We start from the raw sequence: 14,495 nt of genomic DNA on the forward strand, positions 1-14,495 counted from the left end.
CTTTCTTGCCTTCTCAATTCTGTGTTTACAGCAAGCGACTAATGTTGAGGTGGGAACTGACCTTGTCCCTTCTGTCACAGTGAAGGTATTGTACCAGATTTTAGACTGTAATGTGCAAACAATATGATTCATTTAATCTCACCTGTCACTGTTGATAACTTGTAAGTAGCTTACAGAAATGTAAAATAAACACTTGGCATTTGTAGATTTTTCCCCAGCCTTGAGTAGTGAATAGAAAACCTTTACTGTTACTTGCAAATATAAAACTGATAATTGCATTTATAGCAATATGTATATAATATAAATAATTATTATGAGGTACTCGTACCATTATTTAAATGTGTAGCATGATTCAGGCTTTCTTCATTGGAAATAAAGTTAACATTTTAAATCTGCTAAAGGAATTGTGTCATCACCATTCATAACCAATCAAGTAGCATCATATATAATATACTGTGAATTGATATTGGAGAAGCACGGGGATGCTAATATCTTTCTTCTACCTATGATTATGTGTGTGTTTGAAAAGAATTTCCAGCCATCTTTCTGCCATAACTTTAAGTGGATGTATTTACAGCAAGAAAATATTAAATGAAGATGCCACAAAGTTAGAGTTGTAACAAATTGATAGTCCTGGAAAATAGAATATTAAGGATGTGGTTTTGGTTAAGATTTTTAGTCCTGTCATTGTAGAAATTTAGAACTAGAACTTAAATGTAGAACCTTCTTAAAGCATTTAGATTAAAATATGGTAATCATTCAGCACATTATTAAGCTGAAAATATTTATCACTGCCCAGACCTTGGAAGCAAGGAAAGGTTGTGGATTTTGGCAATTCACTTAGTCGAAACTTGGATGGGGCTTTATATTTTCTTAGATTATGGGTTGCTGTCCTTGGAGGAGCTTGACAGGGCACCAAGCTTTACCAATTGTGTTCGCTTACACTGGAACCAGCGGGTGGCCCAAATGTGGAGATCTTTGGTCGAACTTGAAGGGAGCTGAATCTTACAACAGTTTCTTAAGCTAAGTTTTTTGGATTCTTGCCACTGGAAACAAGGGTGGTCTTTCCCCAACCTCCTTTCCCCCAGTCCAATCAAAGGCTCTATCTCATTAATACTTCTGAATCTGTAAAGGCATTAGTGGCAAGAAATCAAACACTTAAGAAAAAGAAATAACTGTCGAGTTCCAGGAATGATTTGTACTTTCATATAGGGACACCTCTTTTATATCTATCACTGATAACGTTCAGACACATACATGTAATAATTTAGGAGTGCACTGTTAATTGCAATAAGAGATCTTGTGCCTTAACTAGAAAACATTGCTCATGCTAATTGTACCCCCAGCCAACCAGGAGTTAGCACCATAAGTAAACATACCTTTCCTTCCCATGCAGTTCTTAAGCTTTCATGTGTAGTAGCCACTTTAAAATAATGGCATGACATTACTGGAAAATTCTCCTTCATTCGTGGAACTTCCTATATTTGAGGATACTTAAGTCACAACTGTCTTTCTCAGTGCCATTATAAAAGTAAGAGAAAGAATGCAACAGGCGAGGGTTGCAGAAAATTGGCAGGACTCACACAGTGGACACAATGACTTCCTGATCCTGTCTGACAGTTTCTATACAAATTTCTACTATAAATCTCTCCTTATGACCTTTTATAACAACAGCAGCCAAGATATATAACCATGCAAGTTTCCATCATAATAAATCCTGTTAATTGAGAAAATTTTTCCATGCATTCCAAGTGAATGAAGATGTGGCTACCTTGAGTATGTGTGCGTAACGCGTGACCATCTATTCCAGGCAACTAGGCAGAGTGGTTGTTCATACCTGGCCTTTGGCATGATATTTATATATCTAGTATAAAAATTTCATATTATATTTCCTAAGGGTTATATTTCATAAGAGGCAGAAAATAGCATGGAAAATTCTTGTATCAATGTTTTCTCCTTAATATTCTATAATTATTTTCCTGTTAAAATGTAAGACTTACAATCTAGCCAAGTCTTTAACTCTTTTTTGGCTCAAACACAACTATTCTTTGTTACTGTTGTTATTTTCGTTACCTAACTCCTTGATTTGTATTTTGAAAGGGCCTAGCCCATTGTTGGGATTCAATAAATATGTGCATGAGAGCTATCATGATTGTGCATCTAAACCAAATGCAAACCCTTCTTGTTACAATGTAAAATTCTGTGATTATTGTCTAAGTAGACATCATTGTGCCAGGAAAAGTCAGACTGCTTTTTTTCAAATGACTTATTACTACTTAAAGGAATTTTCATTTTTACTTAATACTGAGCTCTCATGAGAATTTCTTGGTCACTATTTTCAACTCTCTAGTTGGATTGATGGCTTTGCACATGTTATTTACCTTCTCTGAACCTCTATTTTTTAACTGTAAAATAGGGATACTTTTTCATTTGCAGAGTTATTTTGAGTCTTAACCACAGTTGGTTAAAGGCATGAGCTCTGGATTCTGGCAGATAGCAGTTAAATTGTGGTTCTTCCACTTACAATCAAAGTGGCCTTGGGCAAATTACTTAGCATCTCTGAGCCACAGTCTTTTGTAAAATGGTTTATGATGGTACTTGTCAAACATTTTTATAAAGAGTAAATTAAATAATGGAACATAAATAATTTGTTAGCATGGTTCCATGAATATAGAAAACTGCTAATGTTTTTTAATCATTAATATTATTATTTTTATTTTAAAATATATGTGCAGACTAGTATTATATTATTGTAATAGTAGAATATTTAAATTATGTCCTGTTTGTTTAATGGACTAGCTAGTTGAAAGAAAGTTGTTTGTAGCACTTGGATGGTGTCTTCTTGCCATAATAACCATCAGGGTTTTACTAAAAAGGTATTATGTTTACAATGGCCAGACATCATCAAGGAAGTTTAGTTTGTGGCATGATGATTCCCTATGTATTCCCAGGATTTACGAAGTAAAAATTGAGGATTCATTGTTCATTGTGTTTATCATATTTAATTGCATCAATAGTTGTCTTAAGAATTTTCCTTTGCAAGTCAAAATTTTTATGTTTTTAACTTATTTTTAAGTTGTGCAGAATACTCACATCACTCAAAATTAATACATTTACTGAATCTAATTATATGTACATAATTTTTGTGGGGCAATTGTATATTCTTGTGTATATAAAAATATTATATATATTTAATCAAGGAAGAGGTGATACCTGCTTTTTATTGAAAAGAAACTTCAAAACTACTTTTCTTAACAATAAGAATGGTCCTTGAATTATGTTAGTTAATGTATGTATCTGTCTCATATAACGAAGTCTAGTAACTAGACTGAACTGCTGTATGGAAAAGGTACCATATAGAATGGTGATTTATTTATTTTATTTTATTTTTTTTCTCATGATGTATGAGTCACCATGATAGAACATTTTAAAATAGCTTTATTTAGACATAAGTTAGATACTATATTGTTCACTTATTTAAAGTTACAATCCAATGATTTTTAGTATAATATATTTACAGAATTTTGCAACTATCACAATTTAATTTTAGAACATTTTATGCCCCCTAAAGGAAAGGCCATACCTGTTAGCTTCCATTCCCCATCTCTCTCATCCCTAAGCAACTCCTAATCTATTTTATTTCTCTATAGATTGCCTATTCTATACTTTTCATATAAATGGATCCTACAATATGTGGTTCTTTGTGACTAGATTTTTTTCACTTAGCATCATGTTTTCAAGGTTCACCCATGTTGTGGCATATAAATGAAATAATGTACTTACATTTGTTATCATGGTTCCATGAATATAAAAAACTGCTAATGGTTTTTACCATTAATATTATTCAGAATGTATTTAATTTCTTTTATTGCTGAATAATATTTCATTGTATGAATATATCACATTTTGTTTATTCATTCATTGTGATGGGAATTTGGATTATTTCTGCTTTTTGGCTATTAGCATATTGTTGCTGTGAACATTTGTGTATAAGATTTTGGGTGGACATATGTTTTCATTTCCCTTGGTATAGAATTGTGAAGTTATATGTCAAATTTATGTTTAACCTTTGAAGAAACTGCCAAACTGTTTTTAGAGTAGCTGTACCAATTTACATTTTCACTGGCAATGTATGAGGGTTCCAGTTTCTCCACATCATTGCTGTGTTATTGTCTGTCCTTTTCGTTATAGCCATTTTATTGGGTATGTAGTAGTATCTCATTGTGGTTTTTAGTTTGTATCTCCTTCAAAACTGAGGATATTGAGCATCTTTGCATGTACATGTTGCCAATCTTTATTCTTTTGAGTAAAGTCTGTTTAACTTTTTTGCACAGTTTCTACTTGATAGAATATTTTAATCTATTACTTACTGTATTATGTTTTGTGATTACTCATTTTTTCCTCAGGTAATATTTTCCAATTATTTACTAGCTATTTTTAAGTAGTTTTGAATAAAATGTAATTTTCTATTGATCACAGTTTCTGTTTCCTTAGGTCACGCTGCAGAATAGAGTGATATTGCAAAAAGCCAAATTATCAGTCTACGTGCAACCACCATTAGAATTGACTTGTGATCAGTTCACCTTTGAATTTATGAGTAAGTTTTTTGTTTTGGCTGAAAGTCTACCATGGTGTGAATGTAAAAAAAAAAAAAATACTAGTTTGTTCATTTAATGGCTATTATTTCTTGTCTGAATGGTGAGATTGGGATCATCCCATAATCAATTGATTGTGTTGTTTTGCTTATAGCATCTTAACATCAGTGTGAACATTCAATCAATGATTGTTGGGACAAATTAATCTTTTAGGATTACAGATTTCTAGGTGCTTTTCTGAACTTGTTGTACCTATAATCGTTTTTGATTTATTTATTTATTTTTGAGACAGGGTCTCATTCTCATTGGCCCAGGCTGGAGTGCAGTGGCACGATCATGGCTTACTGCAACCTTGACTTCCCGAGTTCAAGTGATCCTCTCACCTCAGCCTCCTGAATAGCTGGGACTATAGGAAAACACCACCTGGCTAATTTTTTGTATTTTTAGTAGGGATGGGGTTTCGCCATGTTATCCAGGCTGGTCTTGAACTCCTGGGCTCAAGCAATCTGCCTATCTCGGCCTCCCAGAGTACTAAGATTACAAGCGTGAGCCACCACTCTTGGTCTGTTTTTAAATACTAAAATTTAGAAGGCTTTCTTTATTGGTGTTTCTTTATTGATCTATTTGTTGAATCAGTAATGTTTGAAGAACTAATGTGGACTTTGGAGTTTGGCCTGAGTTTGAGTTACACTCACTTGATGTGTAACCTTAGGCAAAAACTACATTGGTAATCACTTGGAGCCTCATTTATTTTAATCTGCAAAAAGGGGGTAATGATATTTGTCTTACAAGGTTGTTTTGAGGATTTAATTAAAAAGTAAATCTATAAAAGGTATTCATAATAATGCTTAAAATAGTAGACATGTCATTAATGGCAACTCTTAGTAAGCGTTCTTTGTGTGGAATCTCTTACTCCCAACCATTTACATCCAAATTGTCATTAGTCCTGTTAACATAATCTGAATTACCTTTCAAGTCTTTTTTCTTTTTTTGTTTACTATAGCTTTTCTGCTAAGGCTTCTATCTCTTATTCATGAAGTCAAGAACATATCTTTCTTTGTTTGCCTCCATATAACCAACTCATAGCTGAGTGCCTGCCATTAGTAGGAATTCAACAAATCTTTGTAGAATGAATGAATAAATGATTGAGTGAAGTAACTTCATAGGTGATACCCAGCCATTTAACTTTTGCTTGCATTTCTGATTTTGTGCAACACTTCCAATTTGTCTATCTTAAACACATTCTGAGTAACTTACTTTTTCCAGTTAAAAATCTCTTATGGCTCTGTAATACAGGCTGGGGGCCAAATATGTTAACACAGATGAGCATGCACAATCTGTTAAGTGACTACTGTGTAACAGCATTCAATCCCCCTCATCCATTTTCTCCTTCAGTCTATGTTCTACCCATCATAAATTGCTATTTTCCTCCCAAATTCTCTTGCCCTTTTGTGTACCGTTTTCTTTGTTCATGCTGTCTGTTCTTCGAAGTAAAGAACAGCAGTGGTGTAGAATGCCAGTTTCTTTGTACCTTGTTCTGGAGTCAATTCCTAGTAGCTGTGTTGCCTTAGGCAAGCTTCTTTTTTTGTTTTTGTTTCTGTTTTTGAGACAGAGTCTCACTCTGTTGCCTGGACTGGAGTGCAATGGAGCAATCTCGGTTCACTGCGAACTCCACCTTCCAGGCATCACCATGCCCAGCTAATTTTTTTGTACTTTTAGTAGAGATATGGTTTTGTCATGTTGGCTAGGCTGGTCTCGAACTTCTGGACTCATGTGATCCGCCCACCTAGGCCTCCCAAAGTGTTGGGATTACAGGCGTGAGCCACCACTGTGCCCTGTCTTAGGCAAGCTTCTTAATCTCTCTGTATTCCAGTTTTCTCATGCATAAAAAATAAGGATAATAATAGTATCAACCTCACAGGTTTGTTGTGAAGATTTAATGACTTACTTCATGTAAAATGCTTATGACAGTACCTGGCATGTAGTAAGTGCTTATTAAATTTTAACTGTTGTTAATAACAATTGCCCCAACTTATGTAATTTATATTATTTTTATATTGCTTATAGCACCAGATTTGACTAGAACAGTAAGCTTTTCTGTTTATCTGAAAAGAAGTTATACACCATCAGAATTGGAAGGAAATGCTGTTGTTTCTTATTCCAGACCAACAGGTAAGCATACAGGCTTAATCATTCCTTTAAGTTGTTGGAGTTATGAGTAAAATGCTTATGCATTTAAGATGAGAAAACATACTGTGAAATATAATTAAATGAGAAAATGTTATTTTCTATTGTTAAGTAAAATCATATGTTTTCATTACTTTTATGTGTTATGAGTAGTTCGTGACAAGTCTATTTAGCTGATTTCCATATGTAATGTTTGGTTCCCTCTTTTCAGTTAATAGCAAATCTGATACATTTTTATTCCTAATAGAAGAATGTTATCTAGTCAGACTTCATTTATTTGAACTAAAGGCTAGTATTGATGCAGGATTTTTGTCCTTAGTTTAGCTAAATCTGTGTTCTTATTTCATGACCAGGAAGAATTAGGCATGTGGACACAGTGAAGAGTGAGGAGGGTGGAATTTTTTAAGCGGCTTTCCACCTCGCAAATTGAATACCGGGGCTCCCACACAGGAGCTGATGAGGCCAGGCTCCTCCCCTGCATAGCCATTTTTGGCTATTATGCTTTTCTGTAATTTAAAAGACAGAATTTAAAAGATTACTAGTCATTGGTATTGGTTGAAAGTGAATTAGAAATTAACATTGAGAAAGTTTGCAGAATGCCAAGAGAAGCAAAAAGAGACATTATCAATAGTATTATCTACTTAAATTATTATAAAAAAGAGGAACTGGATTGACTTTAAAGGGGAAAGTTAAAAGAAAATAAATTCAAAAGCTAACTGGAAATATTAATATTATGTATTTTTCCCTTTATTGAGTCTTTTTTGCTGTTTGGCTAGATCATATATCTTTACTTTTTTTTTTTTTTTTCCACATTTACACTGGAATAACACATTCTCTTAGACTTCTGAGAATGGAAATATAAACAAATGTATTGTCGGATTTCATTTATTTATGTTATACTCTTCAATTGTGAATTGACTTGTGTTTGACTGGAGAGTCATTTAAGTCATCTGTGAGAATCTTGAAATTTTAATTTGTATTTTAAGCAGTTATGTGTCAAATTTGTGTTGTAACTTTACCACAAATAATTTGTTGCATTCTTTTTCCCGTACCCCTTTTTGCATTGCCTGTGATGGATAGATCGAAATCCTGATGGTAAGTGTAAAGATAATTTAGAAAAAAATGAATTTCAGAACTGAAATTTGGTTGATGAATTGAATTGGTATTATACCATGAATGAACTCTTCTTATGGACTGCTCTTTTAACTAGAAAAACTTCTTTAGGATGATACAGTGCCTTGATTCTGCTATGGAGAGCATAGTAGATGTTTCCACAGAGACTTGTCATTATTAGTTGTTTCAGAGTCATGAAAAAGAATGAAATTAGGAGTAAGAATAGAATGTCTTTTTTGAAAAATATTAAAGGTGTCGTTGACAACTTATTTCTGCAAGTCACCGGTTATTTAGCTGCATGCTCTGTTATTTTACTCAAAAGAAAGAAAGAGTTTTAAAAAAGGGTATTTGTCACTGAATTCTAAATTGTGTTTTTCTACATGCTCCTAGAGATTCACCTCTCTGTGATAAGAATGGTGCATGTGTTCGCTCTGCGGGCCTATTCCTTGTCTTGTTTAGAATTTGTAGGGGAATGTTATCAAAGGTCTGACCCCCTCTAACTTGCTTGGGTCAGTGTTGTTACTCACTTTGTTTTCCCCAAATATTTTGCTTGACTCTCCTATAATTCTGATCATAATATGAGCTTAATTAAGTTTGTTCCTTAGGTTCTACTTGTAGGTTTTGAGCTTTTTGAGGGCAGGGGTCAAGCACTCATCTTTGAATTGCATATTAACAGAGTACATAGCAGGCACTACAAGTATCTCTGATTATTTTTCCTCTTAGATATAGACTTAATGTGGTAGCTTATCTTTACAAGTTATTTTAAGATACATTTTAGATAGCAATATTAATTAGTAATAATTAAATAAATATAATGAAATGACTTAAAGATAGTGGCAATATTTACTCATGCATTTTGGGTGATGCCAACAACCTGAGTTGCATAGCATATGTCATCTTGATATCTGGAAGATATATATATATATATGTATTTATATGATAAGTGTTTTAATAGAAGTAAATGATTAGCTTAATAACACAAAGTATACTTGTCCAATTAGACTTTGGGTCATTAACAAATAACCTGATAATAATGAATATTTACATTTTAATTAGCTAGATTGCATGTAATTTTTAAGATTTTGGACTGAATTTTGTAAAATATCATATTATTATTTAAATGATTAGTTTTAAGTTTAAAAAATCAGTTAAGGTTATTGTTCAAAGAAATTTATTCCTTCTTACTGTAAATTCAGCCCAAACTATGAGGAAAAAACCCCACAATTTATAGAAATTGCAGCGTTTCAATACAAAGTGAAAGCTGGTTTTAATAATCTCTTTGATATATTTTAAAATTATAATTAAGCTTTAGGGAGTGGAGTTGAAATATTCAATGGCACCTAGGAGGCAAGAAAATAATATGTTGCCACTTAGATCTTACTTACACACAAGGCTTCATATTTCAAAGACTGATCCATTTTATTGTCTCGATCTGTTCTGGCTGTATTGCAGATAAGCAGTTCTGCTTTTATATGTGGAAAAAGAGAGGCAAACGAGGTTTTATGTTGTCCCATAAGGGTTAGTCTCCATTATTTCTGCATTAAAGTTACATGATGTGGGCAGTGTAAAACATGACTGCAGATGAAGCACAGTACGTAGCCAGACATAACAGGAAGGAATCAAGGAAGTTCTGGCTACCAGACTTTGCTACTGCTTTGGGGTTCCTTGTTTTCAATATGAAATTACTCTAGCAGGCCCCTGGAAAGCGTTCTAAAGGCATTATATAGCTGTGTAATATATAGGTATAGTTATTTTATTCATATATACATATTTTTTATGTTCTTTTTTCTTTTATTTCTTTAAAGCACATTTTGGCTTCCAATTTGACAGTAATACTGGGATTTTGGGGTGTGCCAGATGTAATTAGAAGTCTCTTCCTGGAAATAAAATACTCTGTTAGAGCTGGTTTTGATGAGAATATTCTCTCTGAGTGTTAAATAATTTTGTGATTAATTGCACCATAGTAGTTACGACTATCCATTTCCTCTAGTAGGTTAGAAAGGGAAGTGTTTGAAGGAGAGGTGATTATATCTGGTAAAAAGAACTGCAGAACAGTCAGTCTGATAAATGACTAGGCCAATATTGGAGTAAAATAAATGACAAAAGTTTCTTTTCTCTCAGCGTAACACTCAGAGAATTCAATAAGCCAGATATGGAGACTGCTTTGCCAACTATAGAGAGAAAATATTGCTGATGGTAGGCAAAGTTAGGAACAATTAGTCTCTTTCAACTAAGTTGAAAGCTGTTCTACTAGCAACTGTGAAAAGTCTCTAAATACATGTAGTTCTTTTCCTTCTTTATTACAAACACATACACCCACACATGCCTCTATTAGTCTTTGGCTTCAGGTTCTTAGACACAATTACAGCCTGAAGAGTAATTGGTAGCCAAATTTACACTTCAGGTTTCCTAAGAAGGTGTAAATCCCAGTAGAAATGTGCCTCTGATAAACCCCATGTCTAAAAACTAGAGATTGTATTGTAAAATCCTTGGATTTTAATTTGATAGTAAGTGTTATAAAATAGTAACTTTCTAATTTTTCTTCTAAGGGATGGTTTCCGTAGACTAGTTTTTTTTAAGGGTTTCATAACTCTTTATTTCTCCCTAATGGTAAAACTTTTCAAGCTGCCATCATTTAAAAAATAACCATAATCATTTTATTAAGGATGAGTGTCATCATTTTTCAAAGTAATGTTTTCCAAATGTCCTATGAAACAGGCTTATAATTCCTGCAGACAAAAGATATTCTGGAGGGGTTCTACAAATCTTAGCAACTGCAAACCATTGCCCTAGTGTGTGATATTGTCATTAACTGACCTAACTGAACTGTAAATTGAGTTATAATGTATTTTCCTTCTTGGGTTTATTAGTGCTTGCAATCCTTTTGTTTCGATTTCTGAAAACATATACACTACCAGTTTCTTTAGCTCTGGGTTCATGGAGATTTAGGGTAATAATCTTCAAATATATAGGCTCAGTCACTTACAGGCAGTGTTGTTGATTATGTTTAATTTTTTTTTTAACTGTGAATTCAGTCAGTACCTGGTCCAAGTAGAGTAGTGGCTACATTTTTAGTGGTATAGTTTTAGAGGAACATTCACAGCCAAATTCTGGTTTGAACAATTAGCTCAGAATTTGGTTGAAAGTATATGGAAGATAGTTTCTTTTTGTGCATGTACAGAAGTGTCAGAAAAAGAAGCATTTGTTTTTGTTTTACTAGTCATTAGAAATGAAGGAGATGGAAACAAGTTTAAATTTCCTTGTTCTTTCCAGACTGTATCTATTAATTGATACAATCTGAAATTTTCTCTACAGTTTACTTATTGTAGAGGAAACATACTCAGTGGGTGTGTTTCCATAATTTGAGGATATATAGAATATATGGAAATTTCCTTGAAGTTGGAGAAAGTAGTTCTTTGCAATTTTTTTGTGGTGATATTGATAGTTGTGCTTTGTGCAGTATCTTAGATCATGTTACCATAACATTTTGAGTCAACACATTTCATCATTGTAAAGTACAAATACACATGCCTCTAAAAACCTCACAGAATGTCATGAAATAATACCCTGGGACTTTTCTTAAGAGACACCAGTTATAATTTGCATCTAGTATTCCAGGAGAAGTGAATTTAACATCTGTTGGTTATGAGCAAAAAATGAGCTACGTAAAACTTGATGGATAATAGATTATATTGAAGAGAATGACAAATATGCTCCACATGCTCTGAAAAAGTATTTAATTGACCTCATATATCAATATGCTTGCCATTGTTGGTGATTTCTCACTATCCTAGTGAACAAGTACTACTGAAAAGTATACTCTCAGCTTGGATGTGGAGTAAGACATATAATTCCAATTGACTTTAGCCAAATATATTGCTAATTCCAGGGATCCTGCTTTGGGATCATGTCTCCAAACTAACTGCTTCTGCTGTTGCTATTTTTAAGTGGCTCCCTGACTCCTCTATAAAGAAATAAAGGAATTAATGTGTGGATTCATCAAGCAGAGTTAGAACATTTTGAGTGTTCAGTTTTTCTACAGTACTATGGCACAACATAGGCTTCTATATATTATCTTTCATCTTAACCAGTCAAAAACAGAGTTCTAGAAAAAAAGGAGAGAAAACTAGGATTTTAGTATTGCTTTTCTAGATTTATAAGTAGAGAGCCTAATTTGCTTTGGTTTCAATTTCATTTTCTGTAAAAATATTGAAAATGATTTTGTAAAGCTTTATATAAATTTTAATATGAAACTTTCATTGCCATATATTCAGTTACCTATTTTGGTATGCATGTATGAGTATTAAAATCACTTGACAACTGAATGGCTATGTAAGCCTTCCAAAATGTCACTTAAAGTGATATGTAAAGTTAAAAGGTTTGAGAAAAGTATAATTCATATAAAGGTAATATTCTACATACTAATGTGTAAAATGGACATGGATTTCAATAGAACAGAAGAGCAAATCCTGCTTTCCTGTTCATAATTTCAATCTTCATCAAGTAAAAAAAGCTAAAGATTTAAAATGTTTTTGATAGAGAAATTTTTAGATATGGTAATATAGAGTCTTAAAGATATGATAGAAACTTCATATTCTTTGCTCATGTTTGCTGATAGCCTTGGATTAGGGCTAGAACTCTGAAGGTCTTAAAGACTTAGTTCAGTAATTGAATGTAAGTCACTATAATGTTTTATATAATATCCAAATGTGATGATTTAAAAAATACGATACTGCTATTAAAGACAGAGCTCATGTCTGTGGTTCTTTTAAAATTTTATTTTTGATTTGTACCTTTTGAAAATAGTAATGAAATATGAATCATGATAATGATTTACCGTTATTTCAGCTTTGTTAAACAAAATAGGCAGGCAGCAAACAAACAAAGATATGTTGCTGCTCAAACTATTAGTAGTACAACTTTTTTTTTGCCAAATTGTTTGTCAAGTCTATGAATCTACATATCTCTCTTTTATTTCAGGCATTCCTCGAGTTATCCAATGTAAATTTAGACTTCCCCTAAAGTTAATTTGCCTACCAGGTCAGCCTTCAAAAACTGCAAGCCACAAAATTACTATTGATACCAACAAATCTCCAGTCAGTCTTCTTAGCCTCTTCCCAGGTAAGGCTTTTGAAATAACATGCCTGCAGCATCAAAAATGCTAAGAATTTAGAATGGAATCCTTCATCAGCAGATAATGATGGGGTAATTATCAGATAATTGTTAAGTAAGAGTATAAAAATGCCTCAAGGATTTTTCCCTCCTTTGCCTGTTCAAAGGTGAATAGCTTATATCAACAAGGTAATAAGGTGTTCCTTTTAAGTTTGATTAAAATTATCGTAATAATTATTTTGCTACAGTATTCAGAAATAAAAACATCAAGTGTTTCTCTTTAGACTGTGATTTTTTTTTGGCTTGGAATGTAAATATTTACTATTCATCTTTGTGGTAGGTTTTTGGATATATCTTTCTTCTAAGTGTATAAATATTTATTATTTATCTTCATTGTGGGCTTTTGTATATGTACCTTTGAAAGTATATTCTTATGTCTCTGAAAAGTAATCTCATAAGTAGATGCTTTTTGTACTCTTTTATTCTGCTGTCCACAGAAGCTAGAGGGTGTTCATCCTGTGCCTATGGTTGTTTAGAAGGGTTTCATATTTAATGCTTCAATATCTCAGTGAACTTTTGGGGTATTCTGTGATGGTATGACTTTCTCCAAGTGTCAGTTTTCTTTCTGAGTGGCTTAGAAATGAAAGAAGATTTATTGGATAAAACATCCTTAGTAACCAAGGTTTTTACTGTGTCATGTCCTTAACTTTCTTGGTGGTGGGGTAGAATTGAAGAATAAAATCTTGGAATTAAATCCACCCTTTTAAATCCTTCATTAAAAATCAGCACTGTTGGCTATGAGATGCATCTTTTCCTTTGCATTAGTGGATAAGATTTAGGATACAAACAATACTTTTCACAAGGTGTAGAAATTTATGGTAAGTCAACTTCTGTGTTATTAACTACTTAAAATGTTTAAAATTTATTTTTTATTAATTTGCAGTATTTCAAATTTTTTATTTATATGAAACTCTGAAAAATCTTCAAAATTAAATATTCTATTGCAATTATTCTATTCTTAAGTGTGAATTGAGTTTGGAGATGTTTATATGTATATTGTTAGCAAAATATTTTTTACCTTTTGGGTTCTTTCTCCCATCTCTTCTCTTCTTTTACCTCCTTGTTTTTTAGTCAATTTTCTTATAACAAACTTGGATTATGAAAAAGGCAGACTCACTACCTTTTGTAACATCTTGCATAAACTTATTAGTTTCTTGGGTCTTCTATACTACCTTAGGAACATAGTTGGAAATTATATGTTGAACACCAAATTTTTTTTTTCTTTTATTATTATTATTATTATACTTTAAGTTCTAGGGTACATGTGCATAACGTACAGGTTTGTTACATATGTATACTTGTGCCATGTTGGTGTGCTGCACCCATCAACTCGTCAGCACCCATCAACTCGTCATTTACATCAGGTATAACTCCCAGTGCAATCCCTCCCCCCTCCCCCCTCCCCATGATAGGCCCTGGTGTGTGATG

At 32.9% G+C, this 14,495-nt stretch overlaps 1 protein-coding gene across 4 annotated transcripts in view; it reads left to right on the forward strand.

The window, feature by feature from the left end:
* The window catches only part of LOC105475849 (Bardet-Biedl syndrome 9), a 555,557-nt gene that overhangs the window by 286,071 nt on the left and 254,991 nt on the right, over positions 1 to 14,495 (forward strand). For all 4 annotated transcript variants that reach the window (XM_011731402.3, XM_011731401.3, XM_011731400.2 and 1 more), the window contains 5 exons: positions 32 to 85; positions 4,495 to 4,597; positions 6,663 to 6,767; positions 7,863 to 7,877; positions 12,876 to 13,016. In XM_011731402.3, the coding sequence (XP_011729704.2) occupies positions 32 to 85; positions 4,495 to 4,597; positions 6,663 to 6,767; positions 7,863 to 7,877; positions 12,876 to 13,016 (418 nt within the window). The remainder of the gene's footprint in view (positions 1 to 31; positions 86 to 4,494; positions 4,598 to 6,662; positions 6,768 to 7,862; positions 7,878 to 12,875; positions 13,017 to 14,495) is intronic.

This window comes from Macaca nemestrina, chromosome 4 (assembly GCF_043159975.1).
Source record: "Macaca nemestrina isolate mMacNem1 chromosome 4, mMacNem.hap1, whole genome shotgun sequence".
NCBI lineage: Eukaryota > Metazoa > Chordata > Mammalia > Primates > Cercopithecidae > Macaca > Macaca nemestrina.